Below are 14,392 nucleotides of genomic sequence, written 5' to 3' on the forward strand. Positions count from 1 at the left end.
CTTGTCCCCACACCCACAATCCATCACATGGTCCAATCTTCTTCTTCCACGCTGTCATCTCCACCCAGCTGCTTCCGGTCACGTATAAATGTGCGGAGACAAAAGATGACATTCGCTTCTAGTAAAGAATGACAACAATACATTCCACAATCCTACTCCTGTCTATTCCCCCCTCCCATCAACTATACTAATGAAACAGCATAATGAAACAAGAGAAAGTGTGGCAGGCCAAAATTCTAAAAGGAATATTATTGTAGGCCTGACCGTTAGGTTATATTGCTAAATCTGAAGGCAAATGATGCTTCAGTTCACTATGACAATCCTTTATGCTCTCTGACTTATATTTGCTTAATTTGACATGCATTGGTTGAAATGTTTTGGGAATTTTGAGAATAGTCCTAGGTGAGAAAAGGAAATTCCATTTAACTTATTTGTAATTAGATACATTTGCAACGGCTTTCTTTTCCTTTTCATAGGAAGCTCTCAAAAATCTTGTTATTTAAAACAACTTGCAAGCGAAGAGTGGGGAGAGCATTTAAAGCCATCAGCAACCCGCTATTAAATGCAGAGTAGGTTTTTCACTAAAAATGTTTTTTCTCATTCTCAAATAGTTTCTTTTAAATCCAGCAGTTTCACCCCCTCAAGCAAATTTTCATGGCTACTCAAGAAATAAAAGCAAACAAACCATGTGAGTGATGACAAAATCCTGGCAATAAAATGTAATTGAAGCAAACTTGTCTCTAAAGTATATTGTGGGCTTGAGCTGATTGAAGAATAATTGGAATGGAGTTTATGGTAAGCAAGCCTCTATTAAGTGCTACCATACCTCAAAACAAGAGCTTCCTTTGTCAAAAGGTATCCCAATTTGAAGCATCAACTGCTCACAGAGGGCCAGGTTCCTATTTCTGGTGTCTAGGTATGTCCACAGGGGGCAAATGATGAAACATCAACACACAAATAGTATGTCACAAATACTTGCATCAGATGTCAGGCATCATATAGCAGCAAGCACATGTCCTTTCTGCATCATTCTGGCATATTGAATAGTTGAAAAAAAATAGTGTTATTTGTAAAATAGGGTAACCCATGTCACGTTCCCGCCGCATATCCCAGTTATGTACTAACATTACTGTACATGCATAGATGACACTCATCTGTTTGGATGTGAGAATGTTTAAACGGTTCCACCACAAATCCGCAAAGTCCTTATCCGCGGAGACATAAGTGCGAAGACTAATTCGCGCCGTTCGAAGCGCTAAGGAAAAACGCGACCCTACCGTGATGACATAATCGCGGAGGGCAAATCCGCGCATTACCAAGCACTCAGTACCCTAAACCTAACTCTAAACCTAACCCTAAACCTAACCCTAAACCTAACCCTAAAACAAACCCCTAAACCTAATCCTAACCCTTACCTTAATTGAAATCGGCTTTCTGCCGCGGCGCCGTTTTAAAGCGCCCTTCTGTTGCCGCGCTGTTGTCGTGGTGGTGATGACGCGTAGTGATGATGTCGCAGCTTTAGCGACGCGCTTATGTCTCCGCAGATAAGGGATTCGCGGTTTTGTCGTGCCACGTGTTTAAACTCCGGGTCTCCTTTCTTTTAAGCTTCCTGTACAACTTTAAGATGGCTCCCTGCACTTGTGCATTGCATTTCAACAGCTGCTGTTGCTTCCAGTCTGGGAAAGGTTGAGTCAGATTGGGCTGTTTTTCCTTTGGGTGTTCAGGGTTCCTCCCCCCGCCACCCACTTCACTGCTGTGTTTCTTCATTCTTTCTTATTTGCTGGGTTTATATTACAAGCCAGGTTTATATTACAGGCTGGCGACTCCAGAGCCTTCTCTGTTGCAACTCCAGCCCTCTGGAACGAGCTCCCTGTTGAGATCCGGACCCTTACTATCCTCCCGGCCTTCCGCAAAGCCACCAAGTCCTGGCTGTTCCAGCAGGCTGCGGGGAGCTGAGAAGCATCTACCTCCACAGAAATTGTGAATGTTGGTTTTGTTTTTAATATGTTGTCTTTGTCTCGTTTCCCCCCTTTCCCTTGTCTTTTGTGAGCCGCCCGGAGTCCTCCGGGAGTGGGCGGCATACAAGACAAATAAATAAATAAATAAATAAATAAATAAATAAGCTGCTCACATCATCAAGACATCACCAGTGAGGCAGTTTACAGGCTGATTGTGTTAAACAAGACAAGAAAACTATTGCATATTCATTAGGGAAGGGACTGAAAAGGGTGATAATTTCAGAGGCAACAGTGCCAGGAGTGGAGAGAGGTTCTAGCTTGATTCCTGGGCAAATTTGCACCGTGGAAAAAGAAGTACCCTGTTTTCCCCCTGAAAATAAAACCTCCCCAGATAATAAGCCCAATCAGGCTTTTGAGCACCATGGGCTAAAAAATAATCCCTCTCTGAAAATATTGCAACACAGCAGCAGCCGTGAGGTGACCACACTCACCACCTCCTGCACCTCAAGAATAATAAGACCTCCCTGAAAATAAGGCCAAGTGCTTATTTCGGGGGTCAAAAGAAAATAAGACCCTGCCTTATTTTCGGGGAAACACTGTAAACAGAAGACAAGGAGAAATACACCTGTTTGAGCATGTCCTTCAAGAGATGAAATCAAAGTCCCTCCCTCCCCCCCCAATAGTCTTCTGATAAATCTGCCTGTTCCTGAGAGAACTTTGCCTTTTGTAACCTCTGCAATAGCAATAGCAGTTAGACTTATATACCGCTTCATAGGGCTTTCAGCCCTCTCTAAGCGGTTTACAGAGTCAGCATATCGTCCCCAACAACAATCCGGGTCGTCATTTTACCCACCTCGGAAGGATGGAAGGCTGAGTCAACCCTGAGCCGGTGAGATTTGAACAGCCGAACTGCAGAACTGCAGTCAGCTGAAGTAGCCTGCAGTGCTGCACTCTAACCACTGCGCCACCTCGGCTCTCTGCAGGCTCATTTTCTGGGCTGGACCTCAAACTACGAAAGTCACGCTGATCAGCACTGCCTGTTATGATTTTTATCATCTTGGGCCTTCAAGGAATATGTCCTTTCTTACATTCTTGAGATTTGGAGATTCTTTTCCATGGATCTTGTACGGCCTGTTTCCATCTCTTTCATCACTGCATTTGATCATCTGGTGCTCTGCAATGGCTTGAATTGGCCTTCAGGCAGACCAGCCGAAGAATTAGTGAAGATTCAGACTGTAAGTTCACTTCAGTTTCAACCTGAGGAAGGAAGCCTTGTCATCTCCTGGTTCTGCCTTGTTGGGGAAGGTTTAGAATGCGGCTGATTTTTCTCTTTTTGCAAGCTGTCTTTAGATTACTGGTCTTTTGGTCAATAATCAAAAGAATGAAAGATTGGTGGAGACCTTAGAGCAGAATTTTTCAATCTTGGAAGGACTTCAACCCCAGAATTCCACAGCCGGCATGCTTCATGTTGCTTCGAAGTTGCCAAGTTTGAAAAACACAGCCTTATAGCATAAGCCGCAGTGGTGCAGTGATTAGAGTGTAGTACTTAGCAATAGCAATAGCAGTTAGACTTATATACCGCTTCATAGGGCTTTCAGCCCTCTCTAAGCGGTTTACAGAGTCAGCATATTGCCCCCAACAACAATCCGGGTCCTCATTTTACCCACCTCGGAAGGATGGAAGGCTGAGTCAACCCTGAGCCGGTGAGATTTGAACAGCCGAACTGCAGAACTGCAGTCAGCTGAAGTAGCCTGCAGTGCTGCATTTAACCACTGCGCCACCTCGGCCCTGGGCTACTTGCAGGCTACTTCTGCTGACTACTGGCTATCTGCAATTTGGCAGTTCAAATCTCACCATGCTCAAGGTTGACTCATCCTTCTGGGGTGGGTAAAATGAGGACCCAGATTGTTGGAAGCAATATGTTGACTCTGTAAAAACCACTTAGAGAGGATCGTAAAGCACTGTGAAGAGGTATATAAGTTTAAGAGCTATTGTTATTACTGTATGGGAGCTGATATGTAAAACAAAATAAAAGATAATTGATGTTGTTTGATATGAATGGCTATTCCATCACCTTTTACAGCCTGGGGCTTCAGGAAATCAGCCTGCAGAAGCTCCATTTTTGGAGAAGCGTATCATTGTGTCAAGAGAGAAGCTGTGTCTTCTTTCTGCAAACCAACTCTTTGGCTTCAGTTATTTCCTTTGAACTTGATCTCTTGACTGGCATTTGCTGTACCTGAAGACTTAAGCTTGTTTTCAAGTTATGGGGGGTTTTTTTTTGTGGTTAATCCTGGCCTTTTGCTGAAGTTGAGTAAGTACTATAGGGTCATTTCAACTCTTGCTTTTACCAGGACGCAGCAAAGCAGAGAAAGGTGTGACATTTCAACTGCGATGTTTTCACTGAGATGAAGGTAATCTACTCAAGATCACTGCGTAGTTTAAACGAAAGTTGGGAGATAATTGTCTTCTTGGAGTCTGGGGGGAGGATTTTTTCTTCTTCTTCAAAGTTAAATAAATGCACCCAGCTTCTAGTTCAGTCCAAGCCTCAAAGAGAAGTCAGCCCAGAATCTCTAATTAAAAAAACAACAAAAACAACACAAGAGTATCCTGGTGCCGAAGTGTTAAGATAATGGAACTGAAATATCATTCGGCAACGCACAAGTTAATGACCAATAAGGCTGGTTTAATGATGGATTGCATTAAACCATTTCTTTTGAACGATTAGACGAGTTCATTTGAATTTTGTGGTCTTCTTTTGACTCTTCTTTTGGAAGACAAAAAGGGGGTTTTCCCCCTTGGCCCTGAGTTCAGTTACTCCTGAGGTTGTTCACAGTCATATGAATAAATGCCCAAAATTGTCAAGATTTTAGCAGCAGCTTCCAGTTGCTATTCAGAAGGAATGAATCTTCACCATTTCCCTGAAGGATTCTGCAAAAGGTTTAGAAACCTTCTGACTCTGGTAAGGTTGATGTTGCAGAGTTGACTCTCATTTCTTAAGAGACAAGGGAATTTTCCCAGCTTCAAAGAATGAAGAGGACCCACATCCTGAAAGGCTAAGCTGATGCCTTTGAGTGGGAATGAGAAGAGACAAAAACCACCGATGAGCAATTGTAAAACTCAGATCTTCCTTATTCTATCCCGAGAACTCTTGAAGCAATGTTTCAGCAGTCAGCAGGGCAGCGAATTATAGTAGAAGACAGAAATTTGAGTCCATTTATTCTGCTTTTCAAGAAGGGCTTTGAATCTAGTTGGATACAAGATTGTTTGGGCTTCCTTATAAATAATAGACTTGCAACAGTCCGTTTGATGATCCTTCAAAGTTGCAATGGCCGTTTTTTTTTTTTTTTTACAGTTATGACCTTTGCAGCGTTATCATGCTCATGTGATCAAAATTGAGATTTATTATGTATTTATTTATTAGACTTATATACCGCTTCATAGGGCTTTCGGCCTTCTCTAAGCGGTTTACATTTTTTTTTTTTAGCAAATTGAGTCAGCAACTTGCCCCCACAGTCCGGGTCCTCATTTCACCCACCTCAGAAGGATGGAAGGCTGAGTCGACCTTGAGCCTGGTGAGATTTGAACCGCTGAACTGCAGATCACAGTCAGCTAAAATGGCCTGCAGTACTGCACCCTAACCATTGCGCCACCTCGGCTCTCCAATGATGCTTGGCAACTGGTCCTCCTTAGGATCTTGGCGGTATCCCATGGTCATTTGCTTTACTTTTTGCAACTTTCTGACAAGCAATGTCAATGCGGAAGCCAGATTTGCTGAACAACCAGCTTACTAACTTATCAACTACAGTGAGTCGCTTAACATCTGTGGCGAGAAATGTCATAAAATGGGGGAAAGCTTTCTAAATTAACCATGCTTTTCTGCAGTAGATTAGCAATATAGCAATAGCAGTTAGACTTATATACCGCTTCATAGGGCTTTCAGCCCTCTCTAAGCGGTTTACAGAGTCAGCATATCGCCCCCCAACAACAATACAATATAGATTGTATATTCCTGGTAGCATCCAGAAAGTTTACAACAGGATCCCTCCCGTTACTTATTCTCTTGTCCCCAGGTGCTTTGGAGAATAAGTCAACCCGCTCTTCTCCGCCACAACCCCTTAAATGTTGGAAGATTGCTATCATGTTATCCTTAGTCTTTCTCTTCATTAGACTAAACATGCCTGATTCCAACCATTCTAACACTCAATTTCTGAATTTCTGCTTGGAGGCTAAATATGGTCATCCTCATACTGGAATCAACCAACCAACCAACCAACCAACCAACCAACCAACCAACCAACCAACCAACCAACCAACCAACCAACCAACCAACCAACCTACCTACCTACCTACCTACCTACCTACCTACCTTCCTTCCTTTTCCTTCCTTCCTTCCTTCCTTCCTTCCTTCCTTCCTTCCTTCCTTCCTTCCTTCCTTCCTTCCTTCCTCTCAACTTTCAGTGGCAAGTTTACGGTGTTCTAAAGTAAATCTGAATTGTGGTATTTTGGATATGGTCTGCTTCCATTTTGTTCAGAATCCTGCATATGGGTCATTGCATTTAATTTACAGTTGAGGAGTAACTTCTAGAAAAATGTCGGGCCTCTGTCGAAACAACTGAATCAAAGTCCTAGCAAGGGCTAATGGAATCTTCCAGAATTCTCTATTTCCATTTCATACACAACAAGCGCTTCATTTTTTAAAATCAAATGTGAACTGCTCAGACCTTCAGACAAGAGAGTCCTGTAGAAGTAGCTCAGGGCCAACCAAAATGGTAGGATAACACGGCGTGTCTCCTTATCGCAGTGGTTCCCAAACTTGGCAACTTTAAGACTTGTGGACTTCAACTCCCAGAATTCTCTGCTGGCTGGAGAATTCTGGGAGTTGAAGTCCACAAGTCTTAAAGTTGCCAAGTTTGGGAACCACTGCCTTATGGCATGTTCAGAAGTTTACTAGACTAGGAATCTCATTTCAGCATAGCTGTTGTATCAGCACCCTAATGGCACCTCCCAGTTTTTTTCGCATCACACTCTGCATCTGAGTTAATAGTAACTTGGTGTTACTTTCAGCTGAAACCTTTTCAAAGGCACGGCTGTTATCCGTGAAGCAGATCACGTGGCCACCCAATTATAACATGCCGCATATACTACTCCAATTAGGCTTGATACATTCCCACCCGTATTTCTTACTATACATGCACTTGGTACTGAGATACTCAGTTCGTGGCTTGACCCTTAAGTAGTCCCCTGTGGTTTTCCTTAACAATATGATATAAATTCTATTGAAGAGTCTACTCTGATTAAAAAGATAGTTTACAAATCTAGAGCTCAGATCTCCAGGCGTTTATATTCAGCTTAAGTTTTTTCTCTCATCATTAAGGGTCACAACCAGGATTTTTTTTCTTTCTCACAAGTGGCGATCAAAAAGAACGAGCTTTTTTTCTAAAAAAAAAAAATGCATGAAAAGCTCCCTTCAAAAACTGTCACTTACTTTTGAAGGTCGAGTAAATGACAAGTGTTTTTCTTAACCTTTTACCTAAGATATTATCTAGAAACAAATGCTAGCTCAATTGTTGCAACCTTGGGAAGAAAGACATCAGGCCATTATATTTTCTAGGATTCGCTGAAGGAGAAATAAGGGGAAAAAGAAATGCACCGTGGATGCTATTATACATAGTGTGACTGTATGAGTATACATGCATGAACGTCAATTATTTATTTTAATTTTTTCATAGTTTATTCACGTAGTAATATTATAAGATACAAAAATAACGAAAGAAAATAATTGGAGAGGGAAAAGGGAAGGGAAAATTAGCAATAGCAATAGCAGTTAGACTTATATACCGCTTCATAGGGCTTTCAGCCCTCTCTAAGCGGTTTGCAGAGTCAGCATATCGCCCCCAACAACAATCCGGGTCCTCATTTTACCCACCTCGGAAGGATGGAAGGCTGAGTCAACCTTAGCAATAGCAATAGCAGTTAGACTTATATACCGCTTCATAGGGCTTTCAGCCCTCTCTAAGCGGTTTGCAGAGTCAGCATATCGCCCCCAACAACAATCCGGGTCCTCATTTCACCCACCTCGGAAGGATGGAAGGATGAGTCAACCCTGAGCCGGTGAGATTTGAACCGCCGAACTGCAGACAGCTGAAGTAGCCTGCAGTGCTGCATTTAACCACTGCGCCACCTCGGCTCTCTCTAACCAGAGGCAGTTTTTTACAGCAGCTGAGTATGTGATCAACAGTTTCATCAACTTCTTTGCAGACTCTGCATTTGGCATTATTATTATTATCTAATAATATATATATAATATATAATTATATACATTATATATATAATGTATTATGTTATGTAGACCAGGGGTCACCAAATGATGGACAACGGAACACTGGTGGTCCGTGAGAAAATTTTGGTGGTCTGCAGAAAAAGTATTTGCATTTTTTTGTATTGCACTAAATAGTATTTATCTTTTTAAAAAATTCATATTAGTGGTCCGTGGGATTTAAAATTATGAATTTAGTGGTCCTTGAGGTCCAAAAGGTCGGTGACCCCTGATGTAGACCGTCCCTGCTGGATTGGAGAAATTAGTTGGAATTTCACCGGCCAAATTTGTTTATCTACAAATCTTACGTAACATAGGATCAGTTTTTCTAGAAGATTGTTCACTGTTCCATACTTTCCAATGAGGGTAAACACTCTGGATCCCTTCATTAAAACAGTATATTATGGGATCTAGGATATCTATCTTCTCTGGGGCAATCCCTATCCTCCCCTAGATACAAACTTTTGGACAGAACTCCAAGTCTGCAGGAATGTGGAGAAGACCTGACTCCTCCCCTGGCTTTAGAGTCAGTTTGAGCCGGGTCTCCAATGTGGGTTTGCAGAAGATTTCAGTTCTGGTTGTCATATTATTGTACGTTTAATGAGCTATCTTAGTTTGTATTAGCGTCAGATTTTTGTTGCGTCTTTTGGTACACTGTCCAGGGACTCAAAATACGAGTTCAGCAGTTGTATGAATTCATAAATAAATATCATGGGGGAAAGGATGCGTGAGGAGATGATGACAGGGGTTGATAAAAGGTTCCAAAACATGGCGTATGTAATAACAATGAATGCATCATCCTTGCTCAGCAATTACTGTATGTCTTCACTTGAGGAATGGGAGGAAAAAGGAAGCTTGATGAGAAAGACACGTTGCTTCAAGTTCACAGCTTGCCATTAAATACTTCACAAATGAAAGTACCCGTATCACTTTCAATGTTGTTATCAAGACAACTGACTTCACTTCGTTAAGCCCACAAGATAATTGAAAAGCAAATACTGAAGCAGATATTTAGGAATACACATTTGGGGCTTCCAAGTCTGAATTTGAGGTAGCAACTTCAAAATCTGAATGACTACATTACAAAGGTAAATAATAAGCAGTCTGGCTTAGAAATAGATTTTTGATGCACATTAATCAATTTGAAAAGTAGAAATGGCCTTGATGACTGGATCCCCCCCCCTCTTAGTACTGTGATTCATAACATTTGAAAAGCTGAGTAAAAGTGGAATTCTTTTTACTTTTTCAAGTTCTTTAGAATACATCGTTGTGTGTTTATCTACAAATCTTATAATCTTTTCTTGTAAAAGACGTTTTAATAGTTGTAACCCTGCATATAAGTACAGTTAAGTGAATGTAGAAAAAAAACAATTATGTGTTTAGTTTACTTGGCTCATCTTTCCTAGATTCACAAAGTCTCACAGAGAAAGCTCAAAAATATTCTGGAATGAAGTATTTCAGGATACATACAGAAGCAACTTGTGCATCCTCTCAATGGTGATTTACTGGTGAATCGTTCAGTCAGTGGTTAAGCTTGCGATACTATGCAAACCAAAACTGAACTTGAAGCAGGATATAAAGACGATTTGACACTTTTGGATGCTGGTGCTGGAGACAATAACCCTGACAATATTATGGACAGCCAAGAAAACAAATGAACGAATCATAGAACACGTCAATCCAGAGTTCTCACTCAAGGCTCAAATTATGACATTTTGGACACATGATGAGAAAACTCAGTGAACAGAAGAAGTCGGCGAGTGCCGAGAAAGGCGGAAAGAAAGAGAAGAGGAGGATGGCCAGCAGAAAAATGGATGGACTCAATTTTACAATGCACCATTGGATCAACCTGGAGATGTATGTATATGGTTGCTAAGAGTCAATCGTGACTTGATGTCACGTAATCCATTCATTGATAGGAGTTCATGTTGTTGGCCTTGACAAGTAAATTAGATACAAATCACAAGTAGATACGCTAGTTCTACTTTATTGTAAAGCTACATTAACAGAATCTTGCAAGCTTCAAAATTTAACCTTCCCCCCAAAATCTCCTTTACAGCTTGAGAAAGTGGGGAGGGTCTCTTCTGAGTTTCTGGTCCTGCCCATTATCTAATTGTGGGCTATGCAGTCTCTTATCTGATCATTCTCTTGGCAGTGTCTCTTGGCCTACTCCCCCAAGGTCTTTCCCACATACTCCCCGCGGAGATCCGGACCCTCACCTCTCTCCAGGCCTTCCGGAAAGCCATCAAAACCTGGCTGTGCCGGCAGGCCTGGGGTTGATGAGTTCCCCTCCCCTCTCGACTGGTATGGCTGTGCGATTTTCGTGTATTTTAATTATGTGTACTGTTGTTTATGTTCCCTTTCCCCTTTGAGTTGTTCGCCGCCCTGAGTCCCTCCTGGAGAAGGGCGGCATACAAATAAACCAAATACAAATACAAATTATATACATCTGGTTGAAAGAATCCATTCCATAGAGGCCAGCAGGCAAACAGTGGATATTCAGGACTATGTGTGATGATAGATGATGATACAAGTACACGTCATCATTTAATGGATCAAACATCTCTACTGATAGGGGAGAATTTTAGAACATTTTGGTAAACATGCTCAGAAGTGTTAAGGAGTCCGGCGACATCGCTTGTCAACATTTATTAGGATAATAAATACAACCAGCTTGCCAAGCTATTAAGCATACTGTGATATATTGCTGTTCAAAATGTTCCAGAGTAAATTCTCATCAAAACAAAAGGGGGAGTGTTTGCTATTTCTAGAAGCCAACAGATCTATTAATAATTTTACTCTGAATTTTGATTCAAGAAAATGAGGTCGCAGAAGAGAATAGCACAGTTACTTGAGAAAAAAGACTGATGGCATTTACGGTTCCCTTTTCATGAAAAGAATTCAGTTTCAGAATTAGGTCTTCACCAATGTGGAAGAAGAAGCTTGAAAGCAGGTGAGCTGAAACTGCATGCTGCTCTTGAATATGTTCAGTAGTTCTTCCAGCAATCTGTAGAAAACAAAATTGACTGACTTGAAGAGTTTAGGTGCACTACAAGAACAACGAAGAGCCAATTTGTCAGGCACAAGCAACCAGAATTACTCTTAGGTTAAGTCAAGAGGCTTCCTTGTTATTGATTCCCGGGTTCACACTAATCTCACCAGACTGCCTGCTTTTCATGGGAAAGCCTGATATAGACCACAGTGTTTGATCTCACATGCTTCCTCCCACCTATGGAGTTTACGCTGGAATATCTTTTAACTTCCCCTACAGGGCTTCCTTCCTGTCAGCCACTGATTCTACCACACACAGTGGAGGCGGGAATGGAAGTAGTAGGAAGGGAAATAGATTCCTGAGAACTACAGAGCATTTTGTCAGATACATGAAATGATACGCTGAGTTTAGACTATTTGTAAAATGGATCTGTGTTACTGTTAATAAGATCCTCTCATGGTCTCTATTTTTTAAATTCGGTTTCCATGCAACCTGTTTTCTAACAAACCTGTTTTCTATCATGCAATCTCAGTAATTCAGAGTAACCTACAAAGATTTCCGCCAAAATATTTAGCTTGTGTTTTTTTCCAAGATTTGAGAAATTGTTATCAATAAGATTACATATAGGCAGATGGATTAATTAAAGGTATGTATCCTTATGCTTTTTTGTTTTGTTTCCTGAATACACATGCATTTATACAGATTGCATCCTGGTGAAATAAGATTCACAACTTCAACAGCCTTTCATGTATTCAAAATAAACTGCAAATGCAAAACATAATTGTTTGTATACAAATATTTTAAGCTCTTTACTAATAATAAAAGATATTGATATTCTTAAGAATAATTTTATGTAGATTAATATATGGGGAGATAACTGCTCTTAGCTTTTAAGTGGAATTTGATCTTTCCTAAGGAATGGGCCATGTTGAACGCGGCAGAATTTATCCACATTAAGCATATATGACGGGTATCAAACTGGTGGCCCGCAGGCTGCATGCAGGCCACGCCCACTCCAGCTCCGCGAATGGGAAAAACATCGTGAAACGCCACATCATGGGAACATGATGCCGCGAGTTTGATACCTGTGATATATGAGGTTGCAAGCTTAGAGGTTAACATTGTTTTTAAGAGCAGGAATAACAAGAAAATTTAGACGGGTCATGTGACCTGAATTCAGAATCTTAGTTAATGTTGCTTTATATACAAAATATATGACATTATCAAAATTGAATTGTTTTGTATGCCCTTCAGTTTAGTGTCTTGTTTTCCTTTTATTGTTTGCTTATTTCACTGGTTAAATCCAGCATTTAGGAAATATTCTGATAATCATAAATCATGATCCAAAGTTTTAGTGCCCCTGACAAAAAGTATGTGAACTAAAAAAAAAGGAAGACTATTTAATCTTACATTAAAATGTTAAAAAAAATGTTTTAGGCAGTCATTGATTTCCTTTTTGAAAAAAAAAAAGACTAGTATTTAACAGCTGCAGTAAATTCCACAGCTATATAATCTGTACTAGATCTGTACTAAAGTTGATACAAGGATGTGAGCTTCTCCTTTCTTAACACCATCCTGCAGGAATGAGAAATACAGATACAGCATCTACATATAGTCAATATTTCATAAGTCAGTCTTAAGTCTATTTTATTACTAGCAACAGGTCTAAATCCTTCGAATTCATTATTAGAAATGCTGCCGTGTAATCAGTGTTGATCTTTCAGAAGTAACAGCAGCATATGTGTGTTTTAGCAGATAAATTGCTTTCTGGGAGAAAACTTATTTAACGTATCAATAACTCTTTGAAGCTCATTATTGAAGGAGTTGGAAGTAAATCAGATTCCAGCTTCTTCCAATGGTGACATGAAAATTTTGCTGTTTTGTTCAGTTTAGGGGGAAATGAACAAATAAGGGCTATTTTGGACGTTGATAATTCAAGAACACATTTTTTTCTTGCTCTCCGGGGTCTTGCTGATGTTCCAAAAAGTCAGTCATTTGTAACCTTTGCAGAATTGTTATAATGATAAATCACGTTAAAGGTCCGTATGTGCTGTGCGCGTGGAAAATGGTGTAATGGAAACATCACCACTAACACTGTATTTGCCAGGCCTTGGATCAAAAATAGGTTTATCCGCAAGGAATGAATGCTTCAACCGCTGTACTATTTGCGAAATACACCTTCTAAATGATAAAGGATACCAACTTACTTTTTATCTGCACCACTTGAAAGCTGAGGCAAAGCTTCTAGAGCTTGCTTAAAGCTTGAGCTGTAAATTAAACAGATATTTCCCTTACACAAGTTGACCAAAATTATTCATTTCCAGTCTCTTAATGTTATTTATGTGTGTGCCTTATATGTGTTTGCATTTGAAGCTAGACACGCAACCTGCAGATTGCTACCAAATACTTACCATTAAAATTAATACAAATTAAGAGCCACTTACAGGAATGATTTCTGGATAGCTTTCAGAATTCATGTGCATAAGCACGCATAGACACACATACATATTTGTACATACAATCATTTTATTCCACAGAATGTAAAGCTTTCATCATTCTGTTTTCAGTTTCATTTTGATTTTGCGATCTTATCTTGTCTTCTAAAACTTCCTCATGTGGCTATTTCTAAACCTTATCCTTTAATAAAGAGACAGTCTTTTTAATATGAGAATGGATGTTAAGTTATAGAGGTGTTGCTTTCATGTGACTTACTGCTCTCTCCTCACTGTGACAGAAAACAAACGGATTGCTTCTATTGAAATGTGTTTAATCTGTGCCGAACATCTGTGATAGGCTTTCAAACTCATCTAGGAAGCTTCTATGCACAATGATGAAACTTAACCCTGAGCCAATAATTTAAGGACTATTCCAGTGTAACAGCAATTGGTTAGAATAGGAAGAATATTTCTTTTTGGAATGCTATTTACTCAGGAAGATCCGTAATTGCCTAAATGATGACTAAGATCCCGCTCAAGGATTTTTCCTAAGAAACATAGGCGGACCTGTGACACTAATGAATTTTCACTGGAAATAATAATTAAAAAAACCCTCTTAGGGAATATCCATTTATAACACACACTGTTTCCCCCCCACTAGTTACAGATAGACATGAAATTTCGTTCAATT

General features: G+C 40.3%; 1 protein-coding gene across 1 annotated transcript in view; it reads right to left on the reverse strand.

The window, feature by feature from the left end:
- Positions 1-10,888: 10,888 nt before the first annotated feature.
- Positions 10,889-14,392, reverse strand: part of EXOC2 (exocyst complex component 2) — an 86,122-nt gene continuing 82,618 nt past the window's right edge. The window contains exons 27-28 of the mRNA XM_087707534.1: positions 13,474-13,533; positions 10,889-11,281 (exon numbers count right to left, since the gene is read on the reverse strand). Of these exons, the coding sequence (XP_087563660.1) occupies positions 11,188-11,281; positions 13,474-13,533 (154 nt within the window). The 3' untranslated portion in view covers positions 10,889-11,187. The remainder of the gene's footprint in view (positions 11,282-13,473; positions 13,534-14,392) is intronic.

The sequence above is a fragment of the Thamnophis sirtalis genome, unplaced genomic scaffold (assembly GCF_051295495.1).
Source record: "Thamnophis sirtalis isolate CommonGarterSnake01/CBP01778 unplaced genomic scaffold, rThaSir2_p1.2 scaffold_2, whole genome shotgun sequence".
In the NCBI taxonomy this organism is placed as follows: domain Eukaryota; kingdom Metazoa; phylum Chordata; class Lepidosauria; order Squamata; family Natricidae; genus Thamnophis; species Thamnophis sirtalis.